This window comes from Podarcis erhardii (assembly GCF_964252035.2).
Source record: "Podarcis erhardii genome assembly, chromosome: 7".
Taxonomy (NCBI): Eukaryota; Metazoa; Chordata; class Lepidosauria; order Squamata; family Lacertidae; genus Podarcis; species Podarcis erhardii.
Window position 1 is genome coordinate 44,372,890 of NC_138511.1, and position 24,707 is coordinate 44,397,596.

The window sequence follows — 24,707 nt, forward strand, 5'->3', positions numbered from 1 at the left end:
GCTCCCATCAGCCCCCAGCATCCTGCAGCTCTGCTGGCTGGAGGTGATGGGAGCTTTAATCCAGGTTTGGAAAGGTTGGCTAATGCAGGAGCTGCATGTCCCTGGCCTCTCTGGGAGGTCAAAGTGGTCCATTCTGTGTACAGTACACAAATAGCTTCTACCATCAGTACCAGAGGGAACAATGCCATGACGGACGACCCCTCAGTGGGCTAGGGGTGCACAGGTGGACAGAGCTGATGAAGGGAAGCCTCTTAGCCTGGGCAACCAAGCAATTTAGCTAGAGGATGGGGCTTCTGGGTACGGTAATTAACACAAGGCCATTGGGGTCAAGGCTAAATGTGAGGCCATTGTTTCAGCCTTGGAGATTAAAACAAACTTCGAGAGCTCAGCAGGCAAAGCTGAGGAGGCCTGTAATTGGACTCCACCTGCCTCTCTCTCATTGCCTCTGCCTAAATCACTCAAAATCTTGTTTCCTGGCTCAGACACTTTCTGCTCCTCTTCCTGATTCCCCCTACCACCACCTTGGTGATAGCCCCTCCTAATCTCAGAGTGCAATTGAGAAACAGGTTACCTAGTGGTTAAAGAAGTGTGCTCTCCACATACCCAGAAGCATTTTCCTTGTTCTCAGTGGACATTTTTCTGGGCTGAGCTCCAGCATCCCAGACTCAAATTGGTGGTTACTCAAGAGGGTGTGGGGGCAAAACGCAGGGATGAGGAATCTGTGGCTCTCCAAATGTTTCAGGATTCCAGCTCCCATCAGCCCCAGTCCAACATAGTCAGTGGATAAAGGCAATGCAAGCAGGAGACAAAACTACCAGGAGGTCCCCTAGTTTTAAAGCACAGTTGCAGCAAAATCAGCAATGGGCAAATATTTTCAATAAGCATCTGCAAATGGTCCAAGTAATTCCTTGATCTAAACCTCTAATGTTTTGATACTTGTCCTATTCCTGTCACTGTATTTCGTTGCAATGGACTGTGATTAAAAGCAATAAAAACGACTTGCTTGCTTGTTTATACATTTATGCATACTGTGCCATCTTCCATGGTGCCTTGTAGGGTTGCACAGGCGGCGAGGCAGCTTCCCTGCTCCCACAGAGCTCACCACCTAAAACTGCAAGGAAACCCGCAGAGGTGGCGGCGGCGGTAGGCAGCTGCCCTTACTAGACATCAATGAATTCTTATTGCTATTGTCGTCGTCGTAGCCAATTGAGTCATAAACCTTCCTTGTTTTGCTGCATCACTGGCAAGGTCTGCCTCCACCATTTCCCAGCCCTAGAAGTCCCACAGAGTCCCATAGGGCTTACTCCCAAGTCAGAAGAAGGCGCAGTTCATCTTCCAAGGGCTGCAAGCGAGGATGAGGCTGACAACGGGCAAGGGGTGGGGCTTCTGGGCCTCCGTTGCTAGGGCTGGGGCTCGTTGCCAGGGGCGGGCCCGGCGGAGCCGGAACTCTCGCGAGGCCGAGGCGGCGGTTGCTCGGAGACGCGGCGACTCCGAGCCCGGGCAGCAGCCGGAGAGGGGACTCAGTCGCCACCATGGTGAGGCCGGAAGTGGGGGGCGCTTGCGATGAGGGGGCCCCGGGGGGCTCCCCCAAAACCGGGGCGGTGCTGGGGCTCCTGCCCGCCAAGAGGCCGCGACCCTCCACCCCGGAAGCGCGGGGGCTGGACGTGCTCAGCGACAGACTGAACTCTGCACATGCTCAGGGGCATTCCTTCGTCACTCTTCCTTACGCGTGCCAAGAGTAAGCCCTGATATAAGCCTTGAGCCCCGGTAAGCACTGCTCTCACCACCACCACCACCCCCTATTTTACAAGTGTGCCTCTTCAACGCCATGGAGCAATTGCACAGGCAAGTAGGTGCAGGCAGCCAGAACCCATTTGTCCTTTGGAGAGAGGGAGGGATGCGTGGATCCCTTTCCTAGAGAAAACGGTACTTCATTGTTGCTCAAAGGGGTTATGAACATGAATTCACAGCCTCCTTCCTTCCTTTGGCTTAATCCATCACACTGAAGATGCTCTCTTCTCCTCTCTTGTCCTCTCCCCCACTACCGCGTTTGTTCAGGCTCCCAAAAAGAAAGGAGAAAAGAAAGGTGGCAAGAAGAAAGGTGCAAAAAGCCCTGTGGTGGATGCCGTCTCCCCGGAGGGCATGACCAAAGAGCAGGTGAGAAGGGGGTCACTTTGCAGTGGTAACAGAGAGGGTACATTCTTAAAAATGTGTGGATGGGAAATAGAAAGTACAATGCAAAGTGGTTTCTTGCCAACAAGAGGGAAACCAATCTACCTAGAGTTACTTAGGGGACTCCATTTCCTAGCAGCCCCAGGATGATGGGAGTTGTAGTCCAGCAACACCCTGCAGGCCACTCACGTTTCCCACCCCTGGCCTGTATCACATTAGAGAATGGTCAAGGTGTCTCTCATTTTGGGGTGGAGTGATGTATGGGGTGCTTGGCCTACCCTCATTATCTCCGACCTTCCTGGCTAGGAGTAAGACGCAAGTGTGAGTCATGCAGTCCCTCAGCTGGCTTGTTGCAGGTCCACTCTTTCCATCCCTCTGACACTTCACTACAGCACTGAGGACCAGCATTGGGAGAAGCCACTATTTTGCCAGGGGTCCATGTTGTTCCTTACTACACCCTTCTGCATTCCATAGGGTAGCAAAACTAGGCACCTCTTCAGTATAGCTAAGCTCACAGTTCCATTTTACAGTTTGGGTACAGGTATTGTGAGAATATTGCACAGGAACAGCCTTTGCCATCCTGATGCCTTCCAGGTGTTTTGGGCTGCATCTCCCATTAACCCCAGCCAGCAAACCCATCAGTGTAGCTGATGGTAGATGACAACCAGCACTTCTTGAAGGTACCAGGTTGGCAAAGACTGCCCTAAACATTCTAAGCTGATTTATCCACTTCCAGAGAGCAACAGACTCATGGAGCCAAGCCTCTCTCTAACCAGATAATTCATTCACCTATTTATCGTGCATTCTGAAATGAAACAGTTGCACCCTTTCTGGAATTAGCCATGCTTCCCATCCCAGTTCACAGGAAAGCCTTGGCTTGAAAAGAAAAAGCTTTGGAATTCACTGAGTCAGAAAAGGCACAATGCCAGTAGTGGCGATGGTGGGCTCCCAGTCCTTCCTCTCGGCTCCAGCCCGACTGTTGGCTGACCCTCTTCTTGGCTTTGCAGCTGGAGGAACACATGGGCCGCATTCGGGAGGAGCTGGACCGTGAGCGGGAAGAACGCAACTACTTCCAGCTGGAGCGAGACAAGATCCACACCTTCTGGGAGATCACTCGGCGGCAGCTGGATGAGAAGAAGGCTGAACTGCGCAACAAGGACCGCGAGATGGAGGAAGCCGAAGAGCGTCACCAGGTGGAGATCAAGGTAAGAGCCTGTGGACTTCACAGATCACAGAACTGTAGAGCTGGAAGGAATCCTAAGGCTTATATAGTCCAACCCCCTGCAGTGCAGGAATCACAGCTAAAGCATCCCTGACAGGTGAGGGATAAAAACATGAGCTGCTTTGTATGGAGTATGTAGTTAAGTAAAATAAAACATTTCCATTGGTACGAACCCAACAACCTTTTACTAGGGACCTTTTGCCTGTGAAACATGCTCTCTGCAACCATTGACCCATGCTGCCTCCACTTGTGGTTGAGCAGCTAGATATTGGCTTCGCCAGCCCCGCAATGTTGTGGATGGAAAGTGGGGAAATGGCTACGGCATTGGAAGGGTCTATTCTTTTGGCATAAAGACATAGAGGCTCACATGCTCCTGAATCTTCTTCAGTTCCTGGTACTTGATTAATTTGGAGCCACGGTGCTGCAGACAGAGTTGGTCACCAGCTTGGTTGGTCTGGCACCCCTGGCTGGGGCACCTCAACCGACTTCCATCCCCTTCCCCTGAGTAGCCACAAGTGCCTCTCATTTACTCAGGCCTCTGCAAAAGAGAGTACCTTGGCCAATGAGGGCCAATGCCTGCCTCGTCTTCCTTTTGTCTCAGGTTTACAAGCAGAAGGTGAAGCACCTGCTGTATGAGCACCAGAACAACATCACAGAGCTGAAGGCAGAGAGTACAGTGTCTATGAAGCTGGCCCAGAAGGATCACCGGTCCCAGGAGATGGAGCTGCGTAAGGACATGCGCACCTTGAAGGTGGAGCTGAAGGAGCAGGAGCTGTCCAACGAGATGGTGGTGAAGAACCTTCGGCTGGTATGTCTGAAGTGATGCCGGACTTGGCTCTTGGGCTGGGCTCAGGCCAACTTTCGTTGAGTGCATGGTGTGCGGGTGGGAAGGAGAGGGGTGGTGGTTCTTAAACCTCAGTTGTTCCTCCAGCGCAAACCAGCCTTGGCTTTGCTTCTGAGCTAGGAGGAGGAGGCCTTTGTATATGCAACATCTGTCACTAACCAGTATCATCATCTTGGCAGAAACAACAAGAAGACATAACACGATTGCGCAATGACTTTGAGAGGCAGGTGAAAGGTCAGTTCTGGGGCTCGCCACCAAAAACTGTGGGGTTTGGGTTCAGAAGGGAAGGCTATCTTTGTGCCCAGGGAAGGATCAGTGGGCCACAGTGTCACTTCATCCCTTGGGCGCCCTTTCTCGCACACATGCAGTGACAAGGGAGCTGCTTCCTTATGGCACAGTCTCACTCTTCTGGAAGGTGTATGTGTGTGACTTTGTAGCCATGGTGTGTAAGGCCCATCTCATGAGTCCGCCCTATGTTGTGTGTAAATGAGGCTAAGTAGCAGCTTGATAGAGAGCACTGATTTGTGTAGGGCCTGTCTTGCATACCAGCTCCTGTCTGTTTTGCAGTCATTCCGAGGGAGGGGCCTGAGGCTTCCTTGAAATGCCACATGCATTATAAGGTGGAACATGACAGCAGTTCTAAGCTCCTCATCAAATTAAATGTGTCAAAATAGCTAGGCACGGGAGTGCCATTTGCTAGGCCTTCTATGAATTCCATCTCTGCTGGGAGCTTTCTAGAAAGCCAGGCTCCATGGGCCCATCCTTTGCTCAGAGTTGTTTATATATAGTCTGAGCACTTCCAGTACCTTTGGGTGACAACATTTTCCAGTCAGCCGAGAGTCTTGCTTCGCCCTCTTGTTGGAGCTGGAGAACACTTTGCCCCATCTCCTCTTCCACACAGCATAGAGAAACAGCCCACAGATAGAGGCATGCATAGCCTTGTCACTTTTTTGCCTAGTAGAGCACTCAGTCTGCCCTGGGTGCTGCTTCCCCAGAGATCGAGGCCAAGTATGAGAAGAAGATGCGGGTTCTACGCGACGAGCTAGACTTGCGCAGGAAGACTGAAATCCATGAGATTGAGGAGAGAAAGAATGGACAGATCAACACACTGATGAAGAATCACGAGAAGGCTTTCAGCGACATCAAGAACTACTACAACGATGTCACTCTTAATAACCTGGCACTTATCAACACCCTCAAGGTAAAAGACATGCACCACACGACACCATCCCCAAATCAGCCTGTTGCCAGGTAGTGGAAGGTCAAAGTGGATGGTGTTCATTGGGCTTTCTGTGTTTTGTTTTTTGTTCTGCTTTGGCTGATTTCTGTACTGCCATTGCTTTAGAGCCACTACATGTTGCATTTGTTTGCTCTGCCATTGTGGATACCTTGAGTCCTGGAGCTCCTCTCTTGTGCATCTCACTATGGACCAACCCTTGTTGTAGTTGAAGGTCATGTGTTTCTCATTTGGGGAAACGAACCTTTCTGGTTTGGGGAGAAAGTCTGTTTCTATATTTTATATGTCAACTGCGACCTTGTTTGTTTGGAAATTTGTTCCATTCACTTCAGTGGGCCAGTCAAATGAGTCAGGGTGCAGGCTTGGTTATCCTCAGGTGAGTCAGAGCTGTTGTTTCTCTTTGCCTTGGTGGTGGTGGGTCCCATGGGAGGTTTGAGGAAGCATGTTCCAGGCAGGTGGTCAGGACTGGTGGGATGGGGCTTGCTGCCTGTTTTTGAGGACCTGAGGCACACACAGCCTCCTTTCTCTGTGTGTGTCTTGGAGTACAGGAGCAGATGGAGGAGATGAAGAAGAAGGAGGACCATCTGGAGAAGGAGATGGCTGAAGTGCTGCTGCAGAACAAAAAGCTGGTGGAGCCACTGCAACGAGCCCGTGAAGAGGTGGCGGAGCTGCAGAAGAAACTGGCGCACTATGAAAAGGACAAGGCCATGTTGCATGTGAGTCCCAGGGCTCTGCATTCACCTTTGCTTCCTGTGTGTCCTGGCCAATGAACTCTGGGTTACTTAGTAGGACTGACTCTCTGCTAGTTTGGTGTGAACAGCATTGGGCTATTTCTGCACCAGCCCACTTTCATGCCACAGATTTTTATTTCCACTTTTGGTAGCAGTTTGCATTGTCTCTATTCTCATGTGCCCTTTATTTCCAGAGTTTGGAAATTTGTACTGTGTGAAACAGGCACCACCCTTTCTGTGATGTCCTTCAGTGCTAACAGTGGTCATTTAGAGTCTAGACAAATGTTACTGCTCCTTCCATTCTAGTTGTTGTCCAGCACTTTGCTTTTTATTTTTATCAGTGTTTCAAGATGAGAGTTTCGTGATTTTACATGCAGCCACATACTCACGACCAGAGATCTCTTTTTAAGTTTTGTTCCCTTTTGATGCTGCACACTCCACCAAAATTGTTGCTGTGTCTGAATGCACAACAGTTTTGCCATAATCAAAAACAGACTCATTCAAAACACAACTGCAGAGCAATTGAGTTACTATGTGAAGAGGAAGGCAGGGGGCCATAAGGATCATGAAACATGCTGGAAGTTGGGGGCAAGAGACCCCTGAGCTGATGTTTCCAGGATGAGGGACTTGAATGGTTCCCAGTCCCTGTGGAGCAGATAGAGGAACATAGTACTTTCCCACTCCTTTGCACTGTCTAGTTTGGAGGTCAAAACTCATCAGTCCCTTCTGTGCCCTAGGAACTGTGTGCGGCTGCTTTAACCTCCTTCTCTTCCCTCTCCAGCACACACATGCCCGTTTGAAAGTCACCGAGAAGGAATTAAAGGATCTCCAGTGGGAACATGAAGTGCTGCAGCAAAGATTCATCAGGGTAGGGATCAAGAATCACTGTTGTGCTGTGGCTGAACTCAGAGTTGAAAGAGGGTTGGATTTGATGGGTGGGCTGTGGGACAGGATGAAAAGTATGGGCCCATTTTCTGCAGATATCCAGTAGAGAGGTCTATATACCCACCCACCATCCATTGGGCCTTGAGAATTCTGTGGTCCTGGTTGTTTCTTGATGAGACCTTTAGAGCAGATGGACAAGTCTGAGCCAAAACTGCCTGCAATAGGCATTCCCTATCATCTCCAAATTAGCTGTGTAAATTTTTGCAGTTCTTTTGGATTGCTTGAGCAGCTGGACTTTGTGTTTGTCTGAACAGTGGCATTTCTACTGCTGGGCTGGTCTAGTCATCAGTATGACTTAAAGAAGTGGGGACTGTGATACTGGGGAGGGGCAGCTCCCATCAGAGGGGGGGATGGAAGGGAGGGGCTCTCTTCAGTATAATTCATAAAGACTTGGGGACAGGTTTGCGTGCCATTCAGCATAGATCTGAGACCTCATTAGCTGCCTTTGAAAACTGGCTGCAGTGGTCCTGTCTTAATGAGGGGGTCTCTTACTAACAAGAATTGGGTCAGGCTGCCTCCCATCCCTCCTCCCCCACAGATCCTTGCAAAGTGCATTGGGAGAGAAAGGAGGCCTTTCTGTCCCCAAAGGCATCATTCTCTTGCTCCCCTGAAGCTGCTTAAAGCCCATGGCCTAGTCTGCCATGCCTTGCTGGGTGGTCTGTTTCTGTTCCTGAAATGGGGGAAAGAGGTTGCTGCAGATTCCTCAGTTCTCTGGCTTCTGAGGAGGAGACAAGCAAGCGTGCTGGGGGCTTCCCTGGAGCTGCCCTCTTTGACTGCTACAAGGCCGGGGGTTGAAAACAGGGGCTTGACTCTTCCTGATAAAGGTCAGCATATGGGAGCACAGCAAGGCAGTGGGTGGGCATTTGCATGGCATGTGCGCACACACACATGCACACACACACACACACACACATATAGCACAATGCAAGAGGATGGTTTTAACTGATAAAAACCTAATCACCCCCAGCCCTGTCTTCCAGCTCCCACTGCCTTCCCTAATAGCCTGAGGGGCTGCCTCAGAGCTCTGCATTGCTCCTCCCTCTGTGACTCACTAAAGTCCCAACTTTTGGAATCATTGCAACATATTTTCATCTGTGTTGGTTTGTGACAGAGGGGTTGGGCAGCTGTTGTCATTGGGTAGCTGGCTTTTTATTTTTGGAAGAAGACTTTTACGCATGAATGTTAGGACTATAGACAGTTGCCTAAATACACACCCAGACCCTTGGTCCATGCAGCTCCGTCATGTCTATGCACTGACTGGCAGTGGCTCTCAAGGCTTCACCTTTCCCAGCCCTCCCTGGAGATGTGCGGGATGCAACTTTGGACATTCTGTATGCCAAGCATGTGCTCCACCACTGATCTCCAGCCCTTTCCCATGTGCTCACAGTGGACAAGCAAAACACACAAAAACCCAAAGCGCTTTATTAACAGACAGGATACCTGGTTTAGGGGCTTCATGGGGCACCAGTCTGTGCCAAGGCTCAGAGCAGTGCTCTCTTTTACTCTGGGGTTGATGGTTGTTTGCACAGGTGCAGGACGAGCGAGATGACCTGTACCAGAAATTTACCAAAGCCATTAACGAGGTGCAGCAGAAAACTGGCTTTAAGAACTTGTTGCTGGAGCGGAAGCTTCTTGGCCTCTCCAACATCCTGGAGAAGAAGGAGGTGCAGCTCAACGAGGTCCTGGCTGCCACCAACCTTGATCCCGGTGCTCTCAGTGTGGTCACCCGCAAGCTGGAGGTACTGTGCTTCTAATCACCATGGGGATTATAGAGAAAGTTTATAGATATTTTTCTAATACCCTTCAGTTAAACAAACAGCTCCCAGGCCAGATTAGAACAATTGGTCAGATTCCTTCTTGCTGCTGTTTCAGATGGGGTTTGTCCCTGGGTTTCATATTACCAAGATGGATTAGGCAAGATCTAGGTAAAACCTTGCAATGCACAGGAAAAAGGTGCACTGGCTAAAAGGGAGCTGCCAGGGGCTCAAGGTGTGGGCAAGTGCAGGGAGCCATCCTATAATAGACTCTGCCCAACCTGACAAGGGGAAGTTAGTTTTTCTCTGAGCACTCCCCCTCATTCAGGGGCAATTAATAAATGTAGCCTGCGCAGTATTTCAGAGGAGCTGCGCTTAGTTGTGCACAAGAGGCCCACAAGCATGAAAAGACTTTGCCTCAGCCCTCCAAACAATCAGAGCATGTACAGTAGTACCTCAGGTTACAAACGCTTCGGGATACAAACGCTTTGGGTTACAAACTCCGCTAACCTGGAAGTAGTACCTCGGGTTGAGAACTTTGCCCCAGGATGAGAATGGAAATCGCACGCCAGTGGCACAGCGGCAGCAGGAGGCCACATTAGTGAAAGCGCGCCTCGGGTTAAGAATCGTTTTGGGTTAAGAACGGACCTCTGGAACGAATTAAGTTCATAACCCAAGGTACCACTGTACCAACATTTCCATTTGCCAAGCAGGTTCTGAATGCACACGCACACAACTGGCCTCCAGTTGCCTCGGGTTGGCTAGAAGTTGCTGGGAGGTGTTTGTTTCCAGCAGCAGCTATAGAAGACAGCCACATGGGCAGGACTGTGGGCAAAAGGGACCCTCGCAGCAGTGACTGAACCAGTGGTGGGGTGAACTGCTCCACTGGGGAATGCTTTCCCTTCCTATCTGACCTGAGCCTCTTTGGTGCTTTCTTGGGACATGGAATGCACAAGCAGTCAGCAAGTGTCTGTTGTGCTTCTGGCTGTGAGAATACACTTGGCATGAGGGTGCTGTGCCTGGGGAAATCTGCAGGAGCCAGATTGAAAGGGGAAGTTCCAGTGGTCAGAGACTTCAGTTTCTTTTCCCTCTGGCTGGTGGAGTTGGAAGAGATTCTACATGCAAATCTGCTGAACCTATGTGCCATTTATTCTGGTCCCAGAATCCGTTCAGTACACAGAGCACACATGCCCCTTTGCAGCATGAGAACTGTGAGAACTGAAGCGGCAATGTGCCCTCGTTGCCAGGGCGGTGTTTCCTGCTCTGCTGCTCAGTCTCCAGTGGAGATGGAAAGGGAGAGAGAGAATGAGCTCCTGGCTGCCTTCTCGGTTCCTTGCCTCCCTCCTTCTCTCCCTGCGGCCACTTGGGACTGTCAGAATCTTTTAGCCACACAAGCATGGCTTGGGGACCTCTTGCTGCACAGCTTTCTCTCAACTCGTTCCACTCCATGGGGTTTCCCTGGTTGCTGATTTCCTAGCTGCCCGCTTTCTTTGCTAAGGTTGGGTTCTCTCTGACAGCGCCCTGGTACACAGCAAGGCGATCTGCACTTTCAAAGCATTCCCCTGGCACGTCATGTTGTTTCTGGGGAGCAGGGGCTGCCCATCACACTGCCAGGGCCCCTCCCCTCCGTGTTTCCAGCCCCAAGAGCCAAGGGAGGTTCTCCACCATAGGGACCTCTGTGGCCTCCTCACTCTTCAGGCTTCCTGTCCTGCCCAGTCTCTGAAATGCCTGATGGGATGGAAACAGAGTTATCTCCCGTGACTTGGCCTGCCTGGGAAGGGGGCTTAGTTAGCGGCTTCCACATTCCAAGCACGGCTGGCGCCAGTAACTGGAGATTCTTCCCAGAGGCAGCTGCTCCTTCCAGCAGGCCTCCCACATTCCTACCTTCAGCTGCTGCTTGCGCAGGAGGCACATCCACAGGGGATTCCCTGGGTATTGTAGCACCAGATCCTGTGCCAAATAGGGCAAAAAATGGCTTGGTGGCAGAAATGCCAGCCCACAGCTCTCATCTCCCATTACTGGCGGGCAACGCAGATGAGCCTTAATTTGAGTCACAAAGAGGAAATTGTGCAGGGAGGCAAGAGGCGCATTAGCTCCTGTTTGTGGATGGAGTGCTCCACTGTGATTGCTATGCCAAGTGTGGAATGCAGTACTGTATACAAAATTCAGCACCCGTGAGAATCTCGGGTTTTACCTGATTTTGTAAAAGCAGGTTTCTAAACCTCATGGCCGTAGAGAGGCTTGGAAATACGTTGGCACTGCCTAATGAAATCACAGAAGCCAACCACAGACAGATTAGGACTTTCATCATGCAGAATTTGTAGAAAGGAAAAGAGTCAAGCACAAGACTGTGCTGCAGAAGGGCACCTAACTTTGCATAGGCCTGTCGTGGCCCATTAAGAAATGGCCAGAAGCTCTGGCTGGGCCTTGACTAGTCCCCTTGTGGGCCAGTTCACTTGCCTGATGTGTTAACACCCAAACAACCTTCCTTCACAGGATGTGCTGGATTCGAAAAACAATGCCATCAAGGATCTGCAGTATGAGCTAGCCAGAGTGTGCAAGGTAAGAGCTCCAGCTGAGGAGAACCCTGTAATTGTACTTGAATGTCTGTTGGAGCAAAATGTAGAGAGCAGGTCTCTTTAGACACAACCCAGGAAGGAAATATATTTTCCCTAGCGGTTGGCTTTTACTTAAGCCTTGTTTGAAAGCCATTTATGCCAGCAGGAATTCACTATCCTGTGGCAGTGAGTTCCATAGGTTAATGCCAAGAAGTGTGAATAAGTACTTCCCCTGTCTTTTCTAATGCCCACTGCCTACCCATCTCAGTGAACGGCTGATGGGTTTGACAAATGTTGTACTAGCCATCGCTCCATCTGACCTACCAAGTTGCATTGTATTCACCTTCAGCCCCATTTTTCTAAGTTAACAAGTTTGTTCTAAGCATTTGTTCCTTGAGATGGTCTAGCCTGCAACCATTTTAGTTGGCCTTTTCCTGCTCTCTTGCATCCTTTTGGAGAAATATGGATGCAGCCGCCACTGCCATGGGTCCCTTGGGCTGGCTATTACCAGAGCATAGACAAGAGAAGTTGCCTTAGATGGCTGTGTTATGGTATGTGATGTTTGATCCCTCTCCTCAACCTGCATTTGCCTCCCATTGCAGGCCCACAATGACTTGTTGCGGACGTACGAGGCCAAGCTCACAGCCTTTGGGATCCCTTTGGACAATTTGGGCTTCAAGCCCCTGGAGACCTCCGTGATCGGCCACACGCTGGGCCAGGGCCCTGCTGGGTTTGTCTCAACCCCCACGTAGCACAGCCTGACATCATACTTTGGAATGCCTTCAGCCTAAGCCTTGTGTGCAAGCAAGCCACTGTCCCGCTCCTGCTGTGGCCGTAGAGGGGAGGGAGGGAGGGAGAGAGCAGCCCCCTGGAATGAGATTGCGTCTGCTCCAGCCCTCATTTGTATTAAAGAGGCCCTGTGGTGGGCTATTCAGTCTTCAGTCTCTGCAAAGCCTCCCTTTTTCTTTCCCACCCACGTCAAGGCAGAGCTTGGGGACTTGAAAAGCATTCTCCTCTTGATTATTGAGCCCCTGGACTACTTAATCTCACCTTATCTAGACCCTCCAAAGTCCTCCACACCTATGTTGTGTCCACTCAAGCACCATCCAATGTGAGAACCTCTGAAGAGCCTGGCTTCTGGATCCAGGCTAAAGGACTACCTAGTCCAGCATCCTGTTTCCCACAGTGGCCAAGCAGATGCCTCTGGGAAGCCCACAATCAGGACGTGAGTGCAGCAGCCCTCTCCCCACTCATGTTCCCCAGCAACTGAGGGAGCCCTACCTAATCAGTAGAGCACACATGTTTCAAGGACCCAGACCCAATTCATGGCATCAATTTAAAAGAAGAGGCTTACAAGTGAGTTAGTTCTAGGTATGAGCTTTCGTGTGCATGCAGTGTGCATGCACACGAAAGCTCATACCTAGAACTAACTCAGTTGGTCTTTAAGGTGCTACTGGAAGGAATTTTTTTATTTTGTTTTGACCATGGCAGACCAACACGGCTACCTATCTGTAACCAGGCTTACAAGTATCAGTCTTTAGATTACTCTCACATTTACTACGAGGCAGTTGCGGCTTGGGCCAGAAGTGGCCGTGGATGTAACCACAGCTCTCCAACCGCTGGACTGTGCCAGCTCTCTCAGAACAGGCACCCCGGTTTGCTGAAGCAGCCCCTCCTGCTGGCCGGTCTCCCACTAGCTTCCCCTGTAGGTGGTGTAGGAATAGGGGCTGAGCAGCAAGGGGATGTGCACTTTTTCTTCCTCTGTGATGGTGAAGACGATCTAAAGAGAGAGACAAGCAAGAGGATGTGTAAAGACAAGGGGGGGGGGGAATAGCAGGAGGTTGGTAGTGCTCTTTGGTCTGAGATCCTTTCTTCGCTGCACTGGGCTTAGCCCAGGAAAAGACATTTGTCAGGGGCACAAATGCCTGGTCTGGAGCACCCCTAGTGCCCAGTCCTGGCACACTTCTAGCTTTGTGCTCTTTCAGGGATGTCCCATGCACAACATCTAGCTCTCCTACCAACCACCTGGGCCTCTTCCTGCAGGTTTCTGAGGGACTTCACGGTGTGCAGCCTTCATAATGTGAAGTTTATGCTGATTTCTCCCATTTTCCAACGTTGTGCTTCTCCTGCTAGGAATTATATCCCTCAAAGGGCAGTGAGTGGTGGTCCCTGCCATCATCAGTCCTCCCTATGTAGGAAGGAGCCTCCCCCCCCTCCAGGTGTGAGTTTCATCTGGGAACCAAACTTACTTCCACATAAGGGTAAAAGCTGCTGTATCCTTGTTGCTCCCAGTACTCCCTCGTCTCAAAGCGCAGCTTATAGGTGCCAGGTTTCAGCTCCCTAGGCATCGGGCTGTTTCTGTCCAAGCGCCCATCAGGGTTTGTCTTGCTGGAAAAGAATAAATGAGGCTGAAACGGCAACAGCCCCAGCCCTACCAAGGGAGGGAGATGGTCCTGCTTCATCCCCTCCTACCTCTTCATGAGCTCTGCCCACGGACGTTGGGGATCCTCCAGCTTAGAGAAGTGCATGGCCAGGCCTTGGGCAGGGAGGCCGGTGAGCACGTTCAGTGCGTGGACAGTCAGGAAAGCGTGGTGGACCTCATCAGAACTAGCCACCTGGGATTCAGAATGGAGAGCCGGGTGGAGCAAAAGCCTCTGTACGAGTTCCTCCCCCTCCCAGTTTCCTAGGCCCATCGATTCCCAAAGGAAGATGTCCTTGCCACCCTCAGCAGCAGGCCCTTATTTTCCAAGCTCTTTCTTGCTGCCCTCAGCAGTTTTTCCTGTTTTAAAATGTTTGCTTTTTCTGTGTGCATGGGGGCTTTCTGTGAGGTGTTGTGGTTGTGGGGAGAGAGGGAGCAGAGCTGTGCTGTGCCTGTCAACAGCACCCCACCCACTGCTCACCCATCCACCAGCTGTGTATTCAAACACAAACTCTGCTGGTGGATGGGTGAGGAGTTTTGCTGGGGGTGGGGGGGTGGGTTAAGGACAAGATGCCCTCGGCAGACCCTGCTTGCCTTCTGCTGTCCACACTGCCCATTCATTTGCCCAAATTGTAGCCCTGCAGCTTGACATAGTGCCTGCCACTGTTTGTACAGAGAAGGCAGGTAAGCAAGTAAATGAAGGTGCAGAGGAGGTTCAGGGGCAGTGAAGGTCAGCAGTGGTCCCCACTGGCTGTGTCAGGATGGGCCTGGGCAGGTGCCTTACAACACCAGCCCCTTGACAGAAGCCCTGGCTGACAGAAGTGCATTCATCCACTCTTAAGCATGGCGGAGCAGTACTCCTGGGTTTCAAACAGAGGTCCTTCCCAGCCCTATCTGGAGATGTTGGTGATGAACCTAAGAACACTGAGTTATGACCCCTCTCCACCCAGAAGGTGGGCCTGAACAATGGCAGCTCTGCTCCCTGTCCCATGTATGATTTCATTGCCTCCTTAAACATTTGATCCCTGGCCACAGAGTTCCTTTACTTTCTGGCACATGCCATGAAACTCCCCAAGACAATCAAGAATGTGGCATTCAAGCTTCTTGTTTTTCGTGAGCTGCAAGAAATATACATTCCCATCCCCTTGCCAAGTTTCCCAATGAAACACCAAGGCAGGAAGGCTGTCCCTTCTCTTGGGCTGAGCCCACCCACCATCCTAGGATCTCTCACCACCTGGGGTCTCCCTCCTCCATCCCTCTGTGGTAGTTGGTTTCTCTCATCCATTCTGGGGCATTTCTGATGCAGCCCCTCCTAACTCCACTTCCTACTTGCCTTCCACTGGCAGGCTGCCTGCCTGTCATGACTCAGCAGAAAGTCTTAACCCTTTTGTTGCCACGAGGGCAGGCTCAATCGGGTGCCCCCTGAAAACATGAGAAAGGGGCCCAATTCATTTCATGGCAAGGGGGGAGGGTTCCATCTCCATCTCTACCCAGCCTAATCTGTAAAATATACATTTGAAGTTCTTGGGACTTCTCACTGGAGTAAAATGCAGCAAGCATTTTGTGGGAGAACCAGCAATACTGTCATGCCCCAGCAAGAGCAAAAAGGAAGATACAGGAGCAGTTGCATGGTTACCCGAGAGTATTTGTGAGTTCCTAATCCTTACTTGGATCACTGCTGTTGCTGTAGTGCTAAGACCTTCTCCTAAGCAGTCTGTAGCCTGCAGGATCAGAGTGTATTGGGGGGTTACCTGTAAACAAATATATCCATTAGCATTTGGGCAGAGGGGATCGAAGCACCAGAAGGCAAAGCAGTGTTGTGTAAGATCCTGAGAGCCCCACTGGCCATGTAACTCGAGGAAACTTCAAACTCACTAGGGTACTTCCAGATACAGCCAACTGAAATGGGACAAAGCTGTTATGCTAGACCAGGCAGAGGCAAACTCAGCCCTCCAGATTTTTTGGGACTACAGTTCCCATCATCCCTGACCACTGGTCCTGCTAGCTAGGGATCATGCGAGTTGTAGACCAAAAACATCTGGAGGGCCAAGTTTGCCTATGCCTATGCTAGACCACCCTTGTTATTAGGAATATGTGAAAAGAAAATTCTTCATTATTGCAAACCATACAGTTAAAGCACATGACTTCCCCCAGAGGATCTGGGCAAATGTAATTTGCCCCTCACAGAGCTACAATTCCCAGCACCCTTGACAAACTGCAGTTCCCAGGATTCTTTGGAGGAAGCCATGTGCTGTAAATGTGTACAGCTTATGTCCACTTCATCTTCTGTTTAGGGCAGCCCTCCAGATATTGGAAGGTGGCAGTCATGCTGTTCATCTGCTCCAGACTCAAAGCCTTCCCTCTTCTCTTTCAGAAATCCCTTGCAAGCCCCTCCCCATCCTGCTTGGTCCCCCTCCAGCTAGCCTCTAATCCACCAGTGCCTTATGGCCCAGTGTTTCCACTAGGAGTGAAGCACATCAGCAGAGCCAAGGGTTGCCTTAAAGGGGAAATTTGGCATCATTAATCATGCCCTCTCCCTACACAGCCAGGACCCAGCCACTTACCGTTCTGTCAAGTCCTGGTTTGTTCAAGCTGATGACCCCTGTTCTATTATCGATGGCAAACATTTGGCTCTGTGGCTTTGTGGGGGTCTGGATATCGAGGGAGTAGGTGATTACCCCATTGTAGGAATTCACAGCGTCATCTATGTCAGTGGCTGATACTTGTGTCACAAAGGTACCTGGGTGTGTGTGCCACAAAAGTCCAAAGTTCAGCTTCTGAAGTGCATCACACACATACCCGCAACATAGCCGATCATCCCAGCTTGGAGGTCAAATTGACTCTGCCCCAGACAGCTCCAAAATTACCTCTTAGCCTCTGAGTGAATGCAAACTGTGCAGCAGCTGGGTGCGATCTGCACTGCTTTTATGCCAGTCCGCAAGTTATGGTGGGCTCAGTAGTGACTGCCCAGGCCATACAGGTAGAAAAAAGCATAGTTAGGGGCCTGGGTTTTGCACACATTATACCCCCTCCCTTTGTGGGTGCTCCTTCCATAAAAAATGGGCAAAGGATATAGGCATTCAGAGGCAAATAGTAGGGGTTTCCATACATTCAGTTTATGCATGTGCAACCAGACAGACAGACACGTACCTGGCAGGGCTCCTTCTGCTATGGAGCCATGGAAGATGCTCTGGGTAAAACGGGGCTTGTTGTCATTCTGATCAAGCACCTCGATGACTATCTCTGTGGGGTTCCTCACAGGCTGCCCAGTTGCACTTACAGCTTGAAGAAAGAGCTGCAGAGCAAGCAGGGTAGCAATTGAGACACTCCCCAAAGCTGCCTCTCACCCTCCCAGACACCTTCCCACAAGAGTGTAGAGCTGCCCTTCTCTTCACACCAAGAGCACCCAGGAATTTACATTAGGGGCTAAAAAGTATTTAGATACTGTATGCTGAGAATTCAAAAATGAAACTAAGCTGAACTTTCTCCTCCTTCCCATAAATAATGGTTGCTAATACTATTGCTTCCCGGGGATTCCCCAAGAACTGACATAAAGCAGCAGCAAACATGTGATTTCCACTCTTTCCCTGTCCCATAACACGTAGCAGCCTTCCCCAACCTGGTGCTCTCCAGCAGTTTTGAACTACGAGTACCATCAGCTCCAGCCAGCACAGCTATATGATGCTTGGGCTGATGGCAGCAGTAGTCCAAAGGATCTGGAAGGCACCAGGTTGGCAAAGGAAGTTTTAAGAGGTGCTGGGAGGTTCCAGGGTGGCAGAAGCTAGCACAAAGGGACTTACAATGTATTTGTCTTTGGTCTCTCTGTCCAATGGCATGGTCACCATCAGCCAGCCTGTCTCTCTTTCAAGGATGAAGATGCCTTGAGGAGGTCTGTCTGCACCAGTCCCAGTGACACTGTAGAAAGTCATGCCATCTTTACCTACCTGGTTGCAAATGAACATGTCAAAACTGAGAAGGTCTGTTTTCTTGTTGCATCCCTCTATGCCTCCCTCAGAGGTAGAACACAGAGAGGGATTCTGAGCAGGTTCATAGGAGGAAAAGAAGTCCTCCGAGCATAGTGGTTCTGAGCTGTTCAAGGCACATGAAGAGAAAGAGGCAGTTGCCCTCTCTGTCTATACCTGCAGCAGACGCTTGGGGTAGGGACCGATGCCATTCTCCATGACCAATATTGGAGGCAGAAGTTGCAAATCCCTTTTCTGCCTCTTCAGATCAAGTCTGGATTCTGGAAAGGTCAGCACTTCTGCCCAAGCAAATAGGAAGGAGACCTGCAAGGGGGAAAGAGAGTTGCATTATTATTATTTTTAAAAAAACCTCATTCAGAGCCCAATCCCATGGCATCTTCTATGTGAAGACAAGTTTGGCACTCCTTAAGATTTGTAGGGATCTCGGGACAGGACAGTGCTGAACCTCAGGATTCAGTCCTGGAACATGTGAAGGAAGACACGTCCTGGAATCTGGACACACCTCTATGTCAAGAGTATCTTCCTTCTATCTTAAATGTCAGTATTGGGTTTGCATTATTGTTATTTACCTGAAGTCCTTTCACTTCATCTACCTGCCACAGGTAGCAACCAGTCTGTTTTGCAGCCTCTATTGAGCAGTAGTCAAGGGTAGAGCTGATGAGAGTGGAGATGGGCCAAGAGGCCTTGCCATGGCTCCCACACCCATGGCCACCATCTTGTTGACCCCTTGGGCTAGCCTTATTTGTTTTATCTGATCCCTCTGCAAGGCCAGATGCTTTGCAGTCCATGGAAGATTCATGGTCCCTGTTGACAGTTTAAAGGTTGGTGCTCCCTGGTGGTTGTTTTTAAAGGAAATGCATGTTTGCTGATTCAACATTAGTTTGGAACATTGGCAACTGCTCTTATCTTCTCGAAACCTATTTGCTTTGAACAACTATGCTGCCGGTAGAGTACAGTGTAGAGAGACACAAGCCCAATATTATGAAACCTTCCTCAGCCTAGTAACATCCCTATGCTCATTCGATGGTCACATCTCCCCCACACTCTGTTCATGCTCCTCTTCATCTTTATCCCCACACCCCAGCTCTTCCACAAGGCCATGTTCAACACAGCTGGGGGACAGCACCCGTACTTTGCATGCAGGAATTCCCAGATTCAAACCCAGCCGCTGCCATCCTTAAGGATTTCTGCACAGCAAAATCACTGCCTGGAGTCTTGGGGAACTGCTACTAGTCAACACTAGTTGGACAAAGAGCCCGGCCTGCTGTAATAAGGTTGCTTCATGTGTTGGTACCTCTTCTGCACCTACAAAACCCTTAACCCAGCCCCTCCACCATTAATGCCAAGAAGATCCTTCTACAACACCAAAGATACTAGCCCCGCTTCGCTTGCTCTTTGGAGGACAATCCTACCTGAGAGTGAAGAACCAGGAAGAGCAGGAGGCTGACCCTAAAGAAGCACATTGTCCGGCTTCAGCTCTTGCTCCTTGCCTTCTGCAAAACTCTGGCAAAGGGATGGCAACCCAGGTGACTAAGCTAGAGCAAAGTCTGCCTGGCAAGTCCTTTTGGAGGAAGGGTTAAGGGCAAATTGGCAGGCCTGGGGTATTTTGACACACCACATGGAAGCAGGCCACAGTTCATTCAGCATGTGGGACTAAGTGAAGGGCATGTGCTTGTGCCCTAGGAACATCTCTTGCAGGTGGCACTGCCCTCCATTGTGCAAGTCTCATTTATTCTGGCAGGGTAAGCATTTATTCTGCTCTCATTTGGGAGCAGGTATTCTCAGGACTCGACCCTCTGAAGCTCTTTCGAATATCAGGGCTGTTTTATGGCCTTTCTCCCTTTGTTTTGATTCAGAGCAGAAATTTTCAATAAAACATGGAGCGGAGGAAGGTGTTGTTATGAAAACAGAGGAAGCCACTTTCCTTGTGCAGAAAGGGAGGAGGGTCTGTCCACTCTCCCTTTCACAGTAGCAGGAGAGTGCCATGCCTAGTCCTGACCTCGTGGCAGACATAGCTTCCTCAGAAGGCAAACCAGGTGCCCCACAGGTTGAGGGCTTTGAGGAGCAGGCAGAGGCTCCTGGAACAAGTGATGAGAAGGGCCCCTGGGGACATACCTGCTTAAGAACCCTTGGAGCTGTCAGAGGAGGTGGAAGTGCCCCCTGCCCCGCCCCAGCCCTCAAGAGCACTGGTGCCAAAAGCTTTTAGTCCAGATTGAAGAGCAACGATACAGCTTGCATTTATAGAACCAGAGCCCCCAGTCTACTTGTGAATGTGAAAGCCTTGATTCTCCTTCACTGCCAGCATTTGTGGTTAGAGAGTGGTTTAGGAGGCTAGAGTATATAAGACCCCTCTCCTGCCCTTTGAGCCTTTCAGTTGCCAGAAATAACACAGATCTCTGGCTCCTTGTTCCTGGCTTTGGCGCCCCCACCCCCCTGAACTCCCTGTGTGATCGACTGTGGACCATTTCCTGACTTTGCTTCTGCATCGCATGTTGGACCTAGACAGATTCTGTCTGCTGGACCTATGGAACTCTGCCCTCTTGGCTAAGTGTCTTGGTAAAGGCTTTTTACCCTCCTGTGACCGAGGCCCCAGCCCTGGAGGAAAGTGCTGCAAGAGTAAGTAGAAGGAGGCAGACACTCACACATGGGCACCACTGTATTATATCAAAAGACTAACCAGGATCTGGTCCTCATTTGTCTTGACATTCTCTTTAAATCCCCATAGCAGAGATTTCTCCATGAAGTTGTTAACAGCAAGCTGATGTACAGATAGCAGCAGCAGAGGTTTCCACATCGGTGCACAAAGAACGGCTGCCCACCATTCAACTTCTGAACGAGGTTTGTTGCTTTATGTTATAAACTGGTTTCAAGCTAACACGGTTGGCAGAAGCGCTGCACTTGGCCGCCACAAGAGGGCACTCTGAGTATACAGAAAGGTTTCAGCCTCCACTTATTCACCCCCCTCGACCACCAGAGTGGTATTTAAGTAAAAGACCCCAGACTGAGTGATCTGGTGGAAGCACTTCTCCAGGCCAATGCAAAACAGGTAAGGTATTATTATTATTCCTATCATCATAATTTTAATATAGTAATGGAATAAAGAAGAATAACTGAAAGAAAGGCAGGGTGTAAGTGTAATAAAGATTAAATTGTTGCTATTATTTATTGGACCTACAATTTTCTCTGCATTTTTATGAAGATTTTAGAAGGAGCTGTCACTTCTCTCAGGCTTATAAGTTAAGAGGCATGAAAGGAAAGAGGAAGTAGAAGAACAAGCAAAATTCCAAATCATTTACTTCGGTTTTGCTGGCCAAGTGGCCATAGGATTTGTCAGAAGCCCCCCAAGGCCAGTGGAACCTGAGATACGCCACTGACGAAATATGCCAAGCAATGTCTGCCAATGAAGACGTGCCGGTAGCAAAAATAAGCTGTTACTTACACTCAGACGCAACATCGCTCAGGCATTCGAATGGGACAGAAGGCGGCACCAGGACCAGACGGCTTTGTAGCGCTTTTGATAAAGCTTTTCAGGAGACTTTAATGCCTTCTTTAATTTTGCTGTTAAATGACGTTTTGAGGAGTGATATTCTCCCAAAGTGCTTGGTCCACATCAGAAATAATTGTTATACCCAAACCAGGAAGAGATGCTGTGCCTGTCATCGCCTTTCATCAGGCCTCTGTCCGCACAAACGACATGAATTAAAACCCTATTCACATTCATAGGGGAGCAAATCGAGGTTGCCTCTTGTTCCCCCCATTCTCCCCCCTTTCCTTGTAACCATTAGCAATTGCACTACATCTAAGCCCAGGTATGAAGGGTTACTGGGGATGGGGAGAATAACATTTATTAAGCGTCTGTGCTAGTTATATGGTATGCATGTAATCTAATTAATGGAAAGCTTTATCAATGCTTAAATTAGAATTAGATAAATTTGGGGGGGAAATAGGGAGTCTTGGAGCTAATCCTAAGAAGTTACTAATAATGTGTTACGATATGTGGGAACAAATTAACCTTAAGCAACGGAAACCCATTCCACACTGTAGGACAAATTTCAGATATATGAGGTAAAAAACTGTAAATTGAATAAATTATATTCCATAAATTATATCATACAAAAAATGTGAGTACAACCTTTTATTAGACTTCTTTGTTCCTGGAGGTTTCTTCACCCTAACCAGAGAGGAAATCCAGGCCGGGCATCAAATTTGGAAGAAGATGGAGGGGGAGGAGGAGAGGCAGAGATGAAGGAAGGGAAGGAGAGGGAAGGACAACTCTGTTCAGTTGAACATCTTCTCCTGTGACTCCTTTGTTGAGTCACAGATGAGGCAGGTTGAATAGGGGATGATTCCACACTATTCCCAGGAACATTAAAAAAAATAAAAATGTAATTTTCAGTTATATACATTTCAATAGTTTTACAGGCATTTTAACATTTCAAAACTCGACTTCCTCCTCTTTCTACGGTTCCTTAAATTTCTATTTATTATTTCCTGCATATTCTGAATTAACTTATTCTTTTATTCATCTACTTTAATTATTTACTCTTATGAAACTGCAGGTCATTACAATAATCCTGCCAATGTCCTTATTTGTTTGCAATTTATTTGTACATATTCAGTAAGCCATTTCCATTCTTTTATAAAAAGTTTGTTGTCTTGATTTCTTATTTTTCCGGTAAGTTTTGCCATTTCTGCATAGCCCATGAGTTTTTGTATCCAGTCGTCTTTCGTTGGGACTTCTTCTTTCCATTTTTGGGCTAATAACATTCTTGCCGCTGTAGTCGCATACTTAAATAAATTTCTATACTGTTTAGGTAGTTCTACCCCTATAATTCCCAGAAGGAAAGCTTCTGTTTTTATTTTATTTTTACAAATGTTATTTTAAGCATATTTTTCAATTCATTATATATCATTTCCCAGTATGCTTTAACCGGGACCACCATATATGATAGAAAGTACCTTCTTTCTCTTTGCATTTCCAACACTTATTTGATTTAGATTTATACATTTTTGCCAGTTTACTTAGTGTTAGATACCTTCTATATAACATTTTCATATAGTTTTCTCTGAAACCATAGCATGCTGTAAATTTTATATGCGTGTTCCACAATCGTTCCCATGCTTCCGTATCTATATTATAACCAATATCTATTGCCCAATGTATCACTGAAGATTTTACTTGCTCATCCTTTGTTTCCCAGTCCAATAATAACTTGATACATTTTAGACAGCACTTTAACATTACATTCCAACAGATCTCTCTCCATTTGTGATATCTGTTCCCCAAACCCTCATTTCTTATCTTTCTACTCTTCCTAGGAACATTAAACAAGAAAAGACAGAGTATGTCAAAGAGTTTTTCTCTCAGTCTGCTCTTCCTCAGAAGGCCTGCTGGGCCTTGGAGTCTCCTGCAACAATCTAGTTTATGTATGGGTGGGCGGTGTTGGTTTTTGTTTTATGGATCAAATTCCAATGGCAAAGCATATTAATTGTATTTGCCCTCCTTACAACAACAGTATTTAATTAATTAATTCGATTTCTTGACCGTCCTTTACCACAAGGCTCCAGGTTGCCTCGCAACAATAAAACATACAATTACAAAACAAACAGAACAGTTCTCTACATAAAACAATGCACATTTAAAAAACAACAACACAATTCCGTGTTTAAAAATAGTTCCAGTAGAGATGCAAACTGGGATAAAAATCCCCACTTAAAAGGTTTATCATGCCTTAACTTCCCTAGAGAAATAGCTGAGATATAAATACAATAAGTTTTTGTTTTTTAAAAAAAATTAAAAATTTAAAAACCTCCTTTGGAGCCCAATTGCTCTCCAGGATGGGAAGCAGATGGCTTGGCTGCGCAAAGACTTGCCATAGACCTTACTCTGTCAGAACATATCACAGAGGCTGAAAATGCGCTTGTGATAAAAGAGGGAGATGGGGGCAGTGAGTGACCCCACTCTCTATTCACCATGCATGATACCAGGAGGGGTGAGGAGGGTTTGGCTTTGCACAAATGAAATTGCAGTTCCAGGTCTGCCTGATCCATTTACCTGCTAATGCCATTATGTGGAAGCAGTTAGTTCCCTTATTTAGCCCTCAGCGACTTAGGCTCCAGTATCTGAAGCACAGCCACCTTATATTTGGACCCTCTTGGACATTAAGATTGGCGGGAGCTCTTGGTAGTTCCACCACCCACCTGGTTCTCTATGGCAGCCCCAAAGCTGTGGAATTCCCTCCCCACTTGGCACCACCTTTTTGCAGCTTTCCTCCTGTACTGAAGATGCAACTCACTGGCCAAGCCTTTGAGGTTGAGGATATAAGTTTTAGGACCCACCTTAGTCTCTTGAGTGCAGTTGCCTTAACTTATTTTAAGTTGTTGTAACCCTCCTGGAAAGGGACGCGGGTGGCACTGTGGGTTAAACCACAGAGCTTAGAACTTGCCGATCAGAAGGTTGGCGGTTTGAATCACTGCGACGGTGTGAGCTCCCATTGCTCGGTCCCTGCTCCTGCCAACCTAGCAGTTCGAAAGCACATCAAAGTGCAAGTAGATAAATAGGCGGGAAGGTAAACGGCGTTTCCATGCGCTGCTCTGGTTCGCCAGAAGCGGCTTAGTCATGCTGGCCACATGACCCGGAAGCTGTACGCCGGCTCCCTCAGCCAATAAAGCGAGATGAGCACTGCAACCCCAGAGTCGGCCACAACTGGACCTAATGGTCAGGGGTCCCTTTACCTTTACCACTCCTGGAATATCATGGTGAAGACTGGGTAAGAAAATCATCACCATCACCATCACCATCATCAAAGATAGCTCAGTCAGTAAAGCATGAGACTCTTAAT

At 48.7% G+C, this 24,707-nt stretch overlaps 2 protein-coding genes and 1 long non-coding RNA gene across 9 annotated transcripts; 1 reads left to right on the forward strand and 2 right to left on the reverse strand.

Moving 5' to 3' along the window:
- Nucleotides 1–999: 999 nt before the first annotated feature.
- On the reverse strand, nucleotides 1,000–1,520 carry LOC309347685. Its single transcript, XR_014159015.1, has 2 exons — nucleotides 1,393–1,520; nucleotides 1,000–1,342 (listed from the first exon to the last, which is right to left on the reverse strand). It is a non-coding gene; the product is annotated as an uncharacterized lncRNA (long non-coding RNA).
- DRC4 (dynein regulatory complex subunit 4) lies at nucleotides 1,442–12,404 on the forward strand. Of its 4 annotated transcripts, none has more exons than XM_081872401.1 (11): nucleotides 1,442–1,535; nucleotides 2,059–2,157; nucleotides 3,180–3,377; nucleotides 3,996–4,202; nucleotides 4,418–4,472; nucleotides 5,234–5,439; nucleotides 6,024–6,191; nucleotides 6,988–7,074; nucleotides 8,681–8,890; nucleotides 11,402–11,467; nucleotides 12,066–12,404. In XM_081872401.1, exons 1-11 carry the CDS (start codon nucleotides 1,533–1,535, stop codon nucleotides 12,213–12,215), a joined length of 1,449 nt encoding a protein of 482 aa, XP_081728527.1. In that variant the 5' UTR covers nucleotides 1,442–1,532; the 3' UTR covers nucleotides 12,216–12,404. The 4 variants fall into 4 exon arrangements, with proteins under 4 accessions (XP_081728527.1, XP_081728528.1, XP_081728529.1 ...); XM_081872402.1 differs by lacking the exon at nucleotides 1,442–1,535 and adding an exon at nucleotides 1,550–1,845; XM_081872403.1 differs by lacking the exon at nucleotides 1,442–1,535 and adding an exon at nucleotides 1,550–1,767.
- A 634-nt stretch (nucleotides 12,405–13,038) lies between these two features.
- On the reverse strand, nucleotides 13,039–19,398 carry LOC309347359 (cadherin-1-like). 4 transcript variants are annotated; one of them, XM_081871873.1, is made up of 9 exons: nucleotides 19,278–19,398; nucleotides 18,022–18,168; nucleotides 17,683–17,826; nucleotides 17,033–17,177; nucleotides 16,447–16,622; nucleotides 15,550–15,633; nucleotides 13,936–14,078; nucleotides 13,713–13,851; nucleotides 13,039–13,243 (listed from the first exon to the last, which is right to left on the reverse strand). In XM_081871873.1, the coding sequence occupies exons 1-9, from the start codon at nucleotides 19,326–19,328 to the stop codon at nucleotides 13,157–13,159; spliced, it is 1,116 nt and encodes a 371-aa protein (XP_081727999.1). In that variant the 5' UTR covers nucleotides 19,329–19,398; the 3' UTR covers nucleotides 13,039–13,156. The 4 variants fall into 4 exon arrangements, with proteins under 4 accessions (XP_081727999.1, XP_081727997.1, XP_081727998.1 ...); XM_081871871.1 differs by lacking the exon at nucleotides 19,278–19,398 and adding an exon at nucleotides 18,435–18,668; XM_081871872.1 differs by lacking the exons at nucleotides 13,713–13,851; nucleotides 19,278–19,398 and adding an exon at nucleotides 18,435–18,668.
- Nucleotides 19,399–24,707: the final 5,309 nt, after the last annotated feature.

Coding starts and splice junctions, on each gene's coding strand:
- LOC309347359 (XM_081871871.1), bottom strand. CDS start 18,653: ATGGACTGCAAAGCATCTGGCCTTGCAGAGGGATCAGATAAAACAAAT. Junction 17,178..17,682: donor AGACCAAAGACAAATACATT/GTAAGTCCCTTT, acceptor CTTGCTCTGCAG/CTCTTTCTTCAAGCTGTAAG. Junction 15,634..16,446: donor AACCAGGACTTGACAGAACG/GTAAGTGGCTGG, acceptor ATTTGTTTACAG/GTAACCCCCCAATACACTCT.
- DRC4 (XM_081872401.1), top strand. Junction 3,378..3,995: donor GTCACCAGGTGGAGATCAAG/GTAAGAGCCTGT, acceptor CTTTTGTCTCAG/GTTTACAAGCAGAAGGTGAA. Junction 6,192..6,987: donor AGGACAAGGCCATGTTGCAT/GTGAGTCCCAGG, acceptor TTCCCTCTCCAG/CACACACATGCCCGTTTGAA.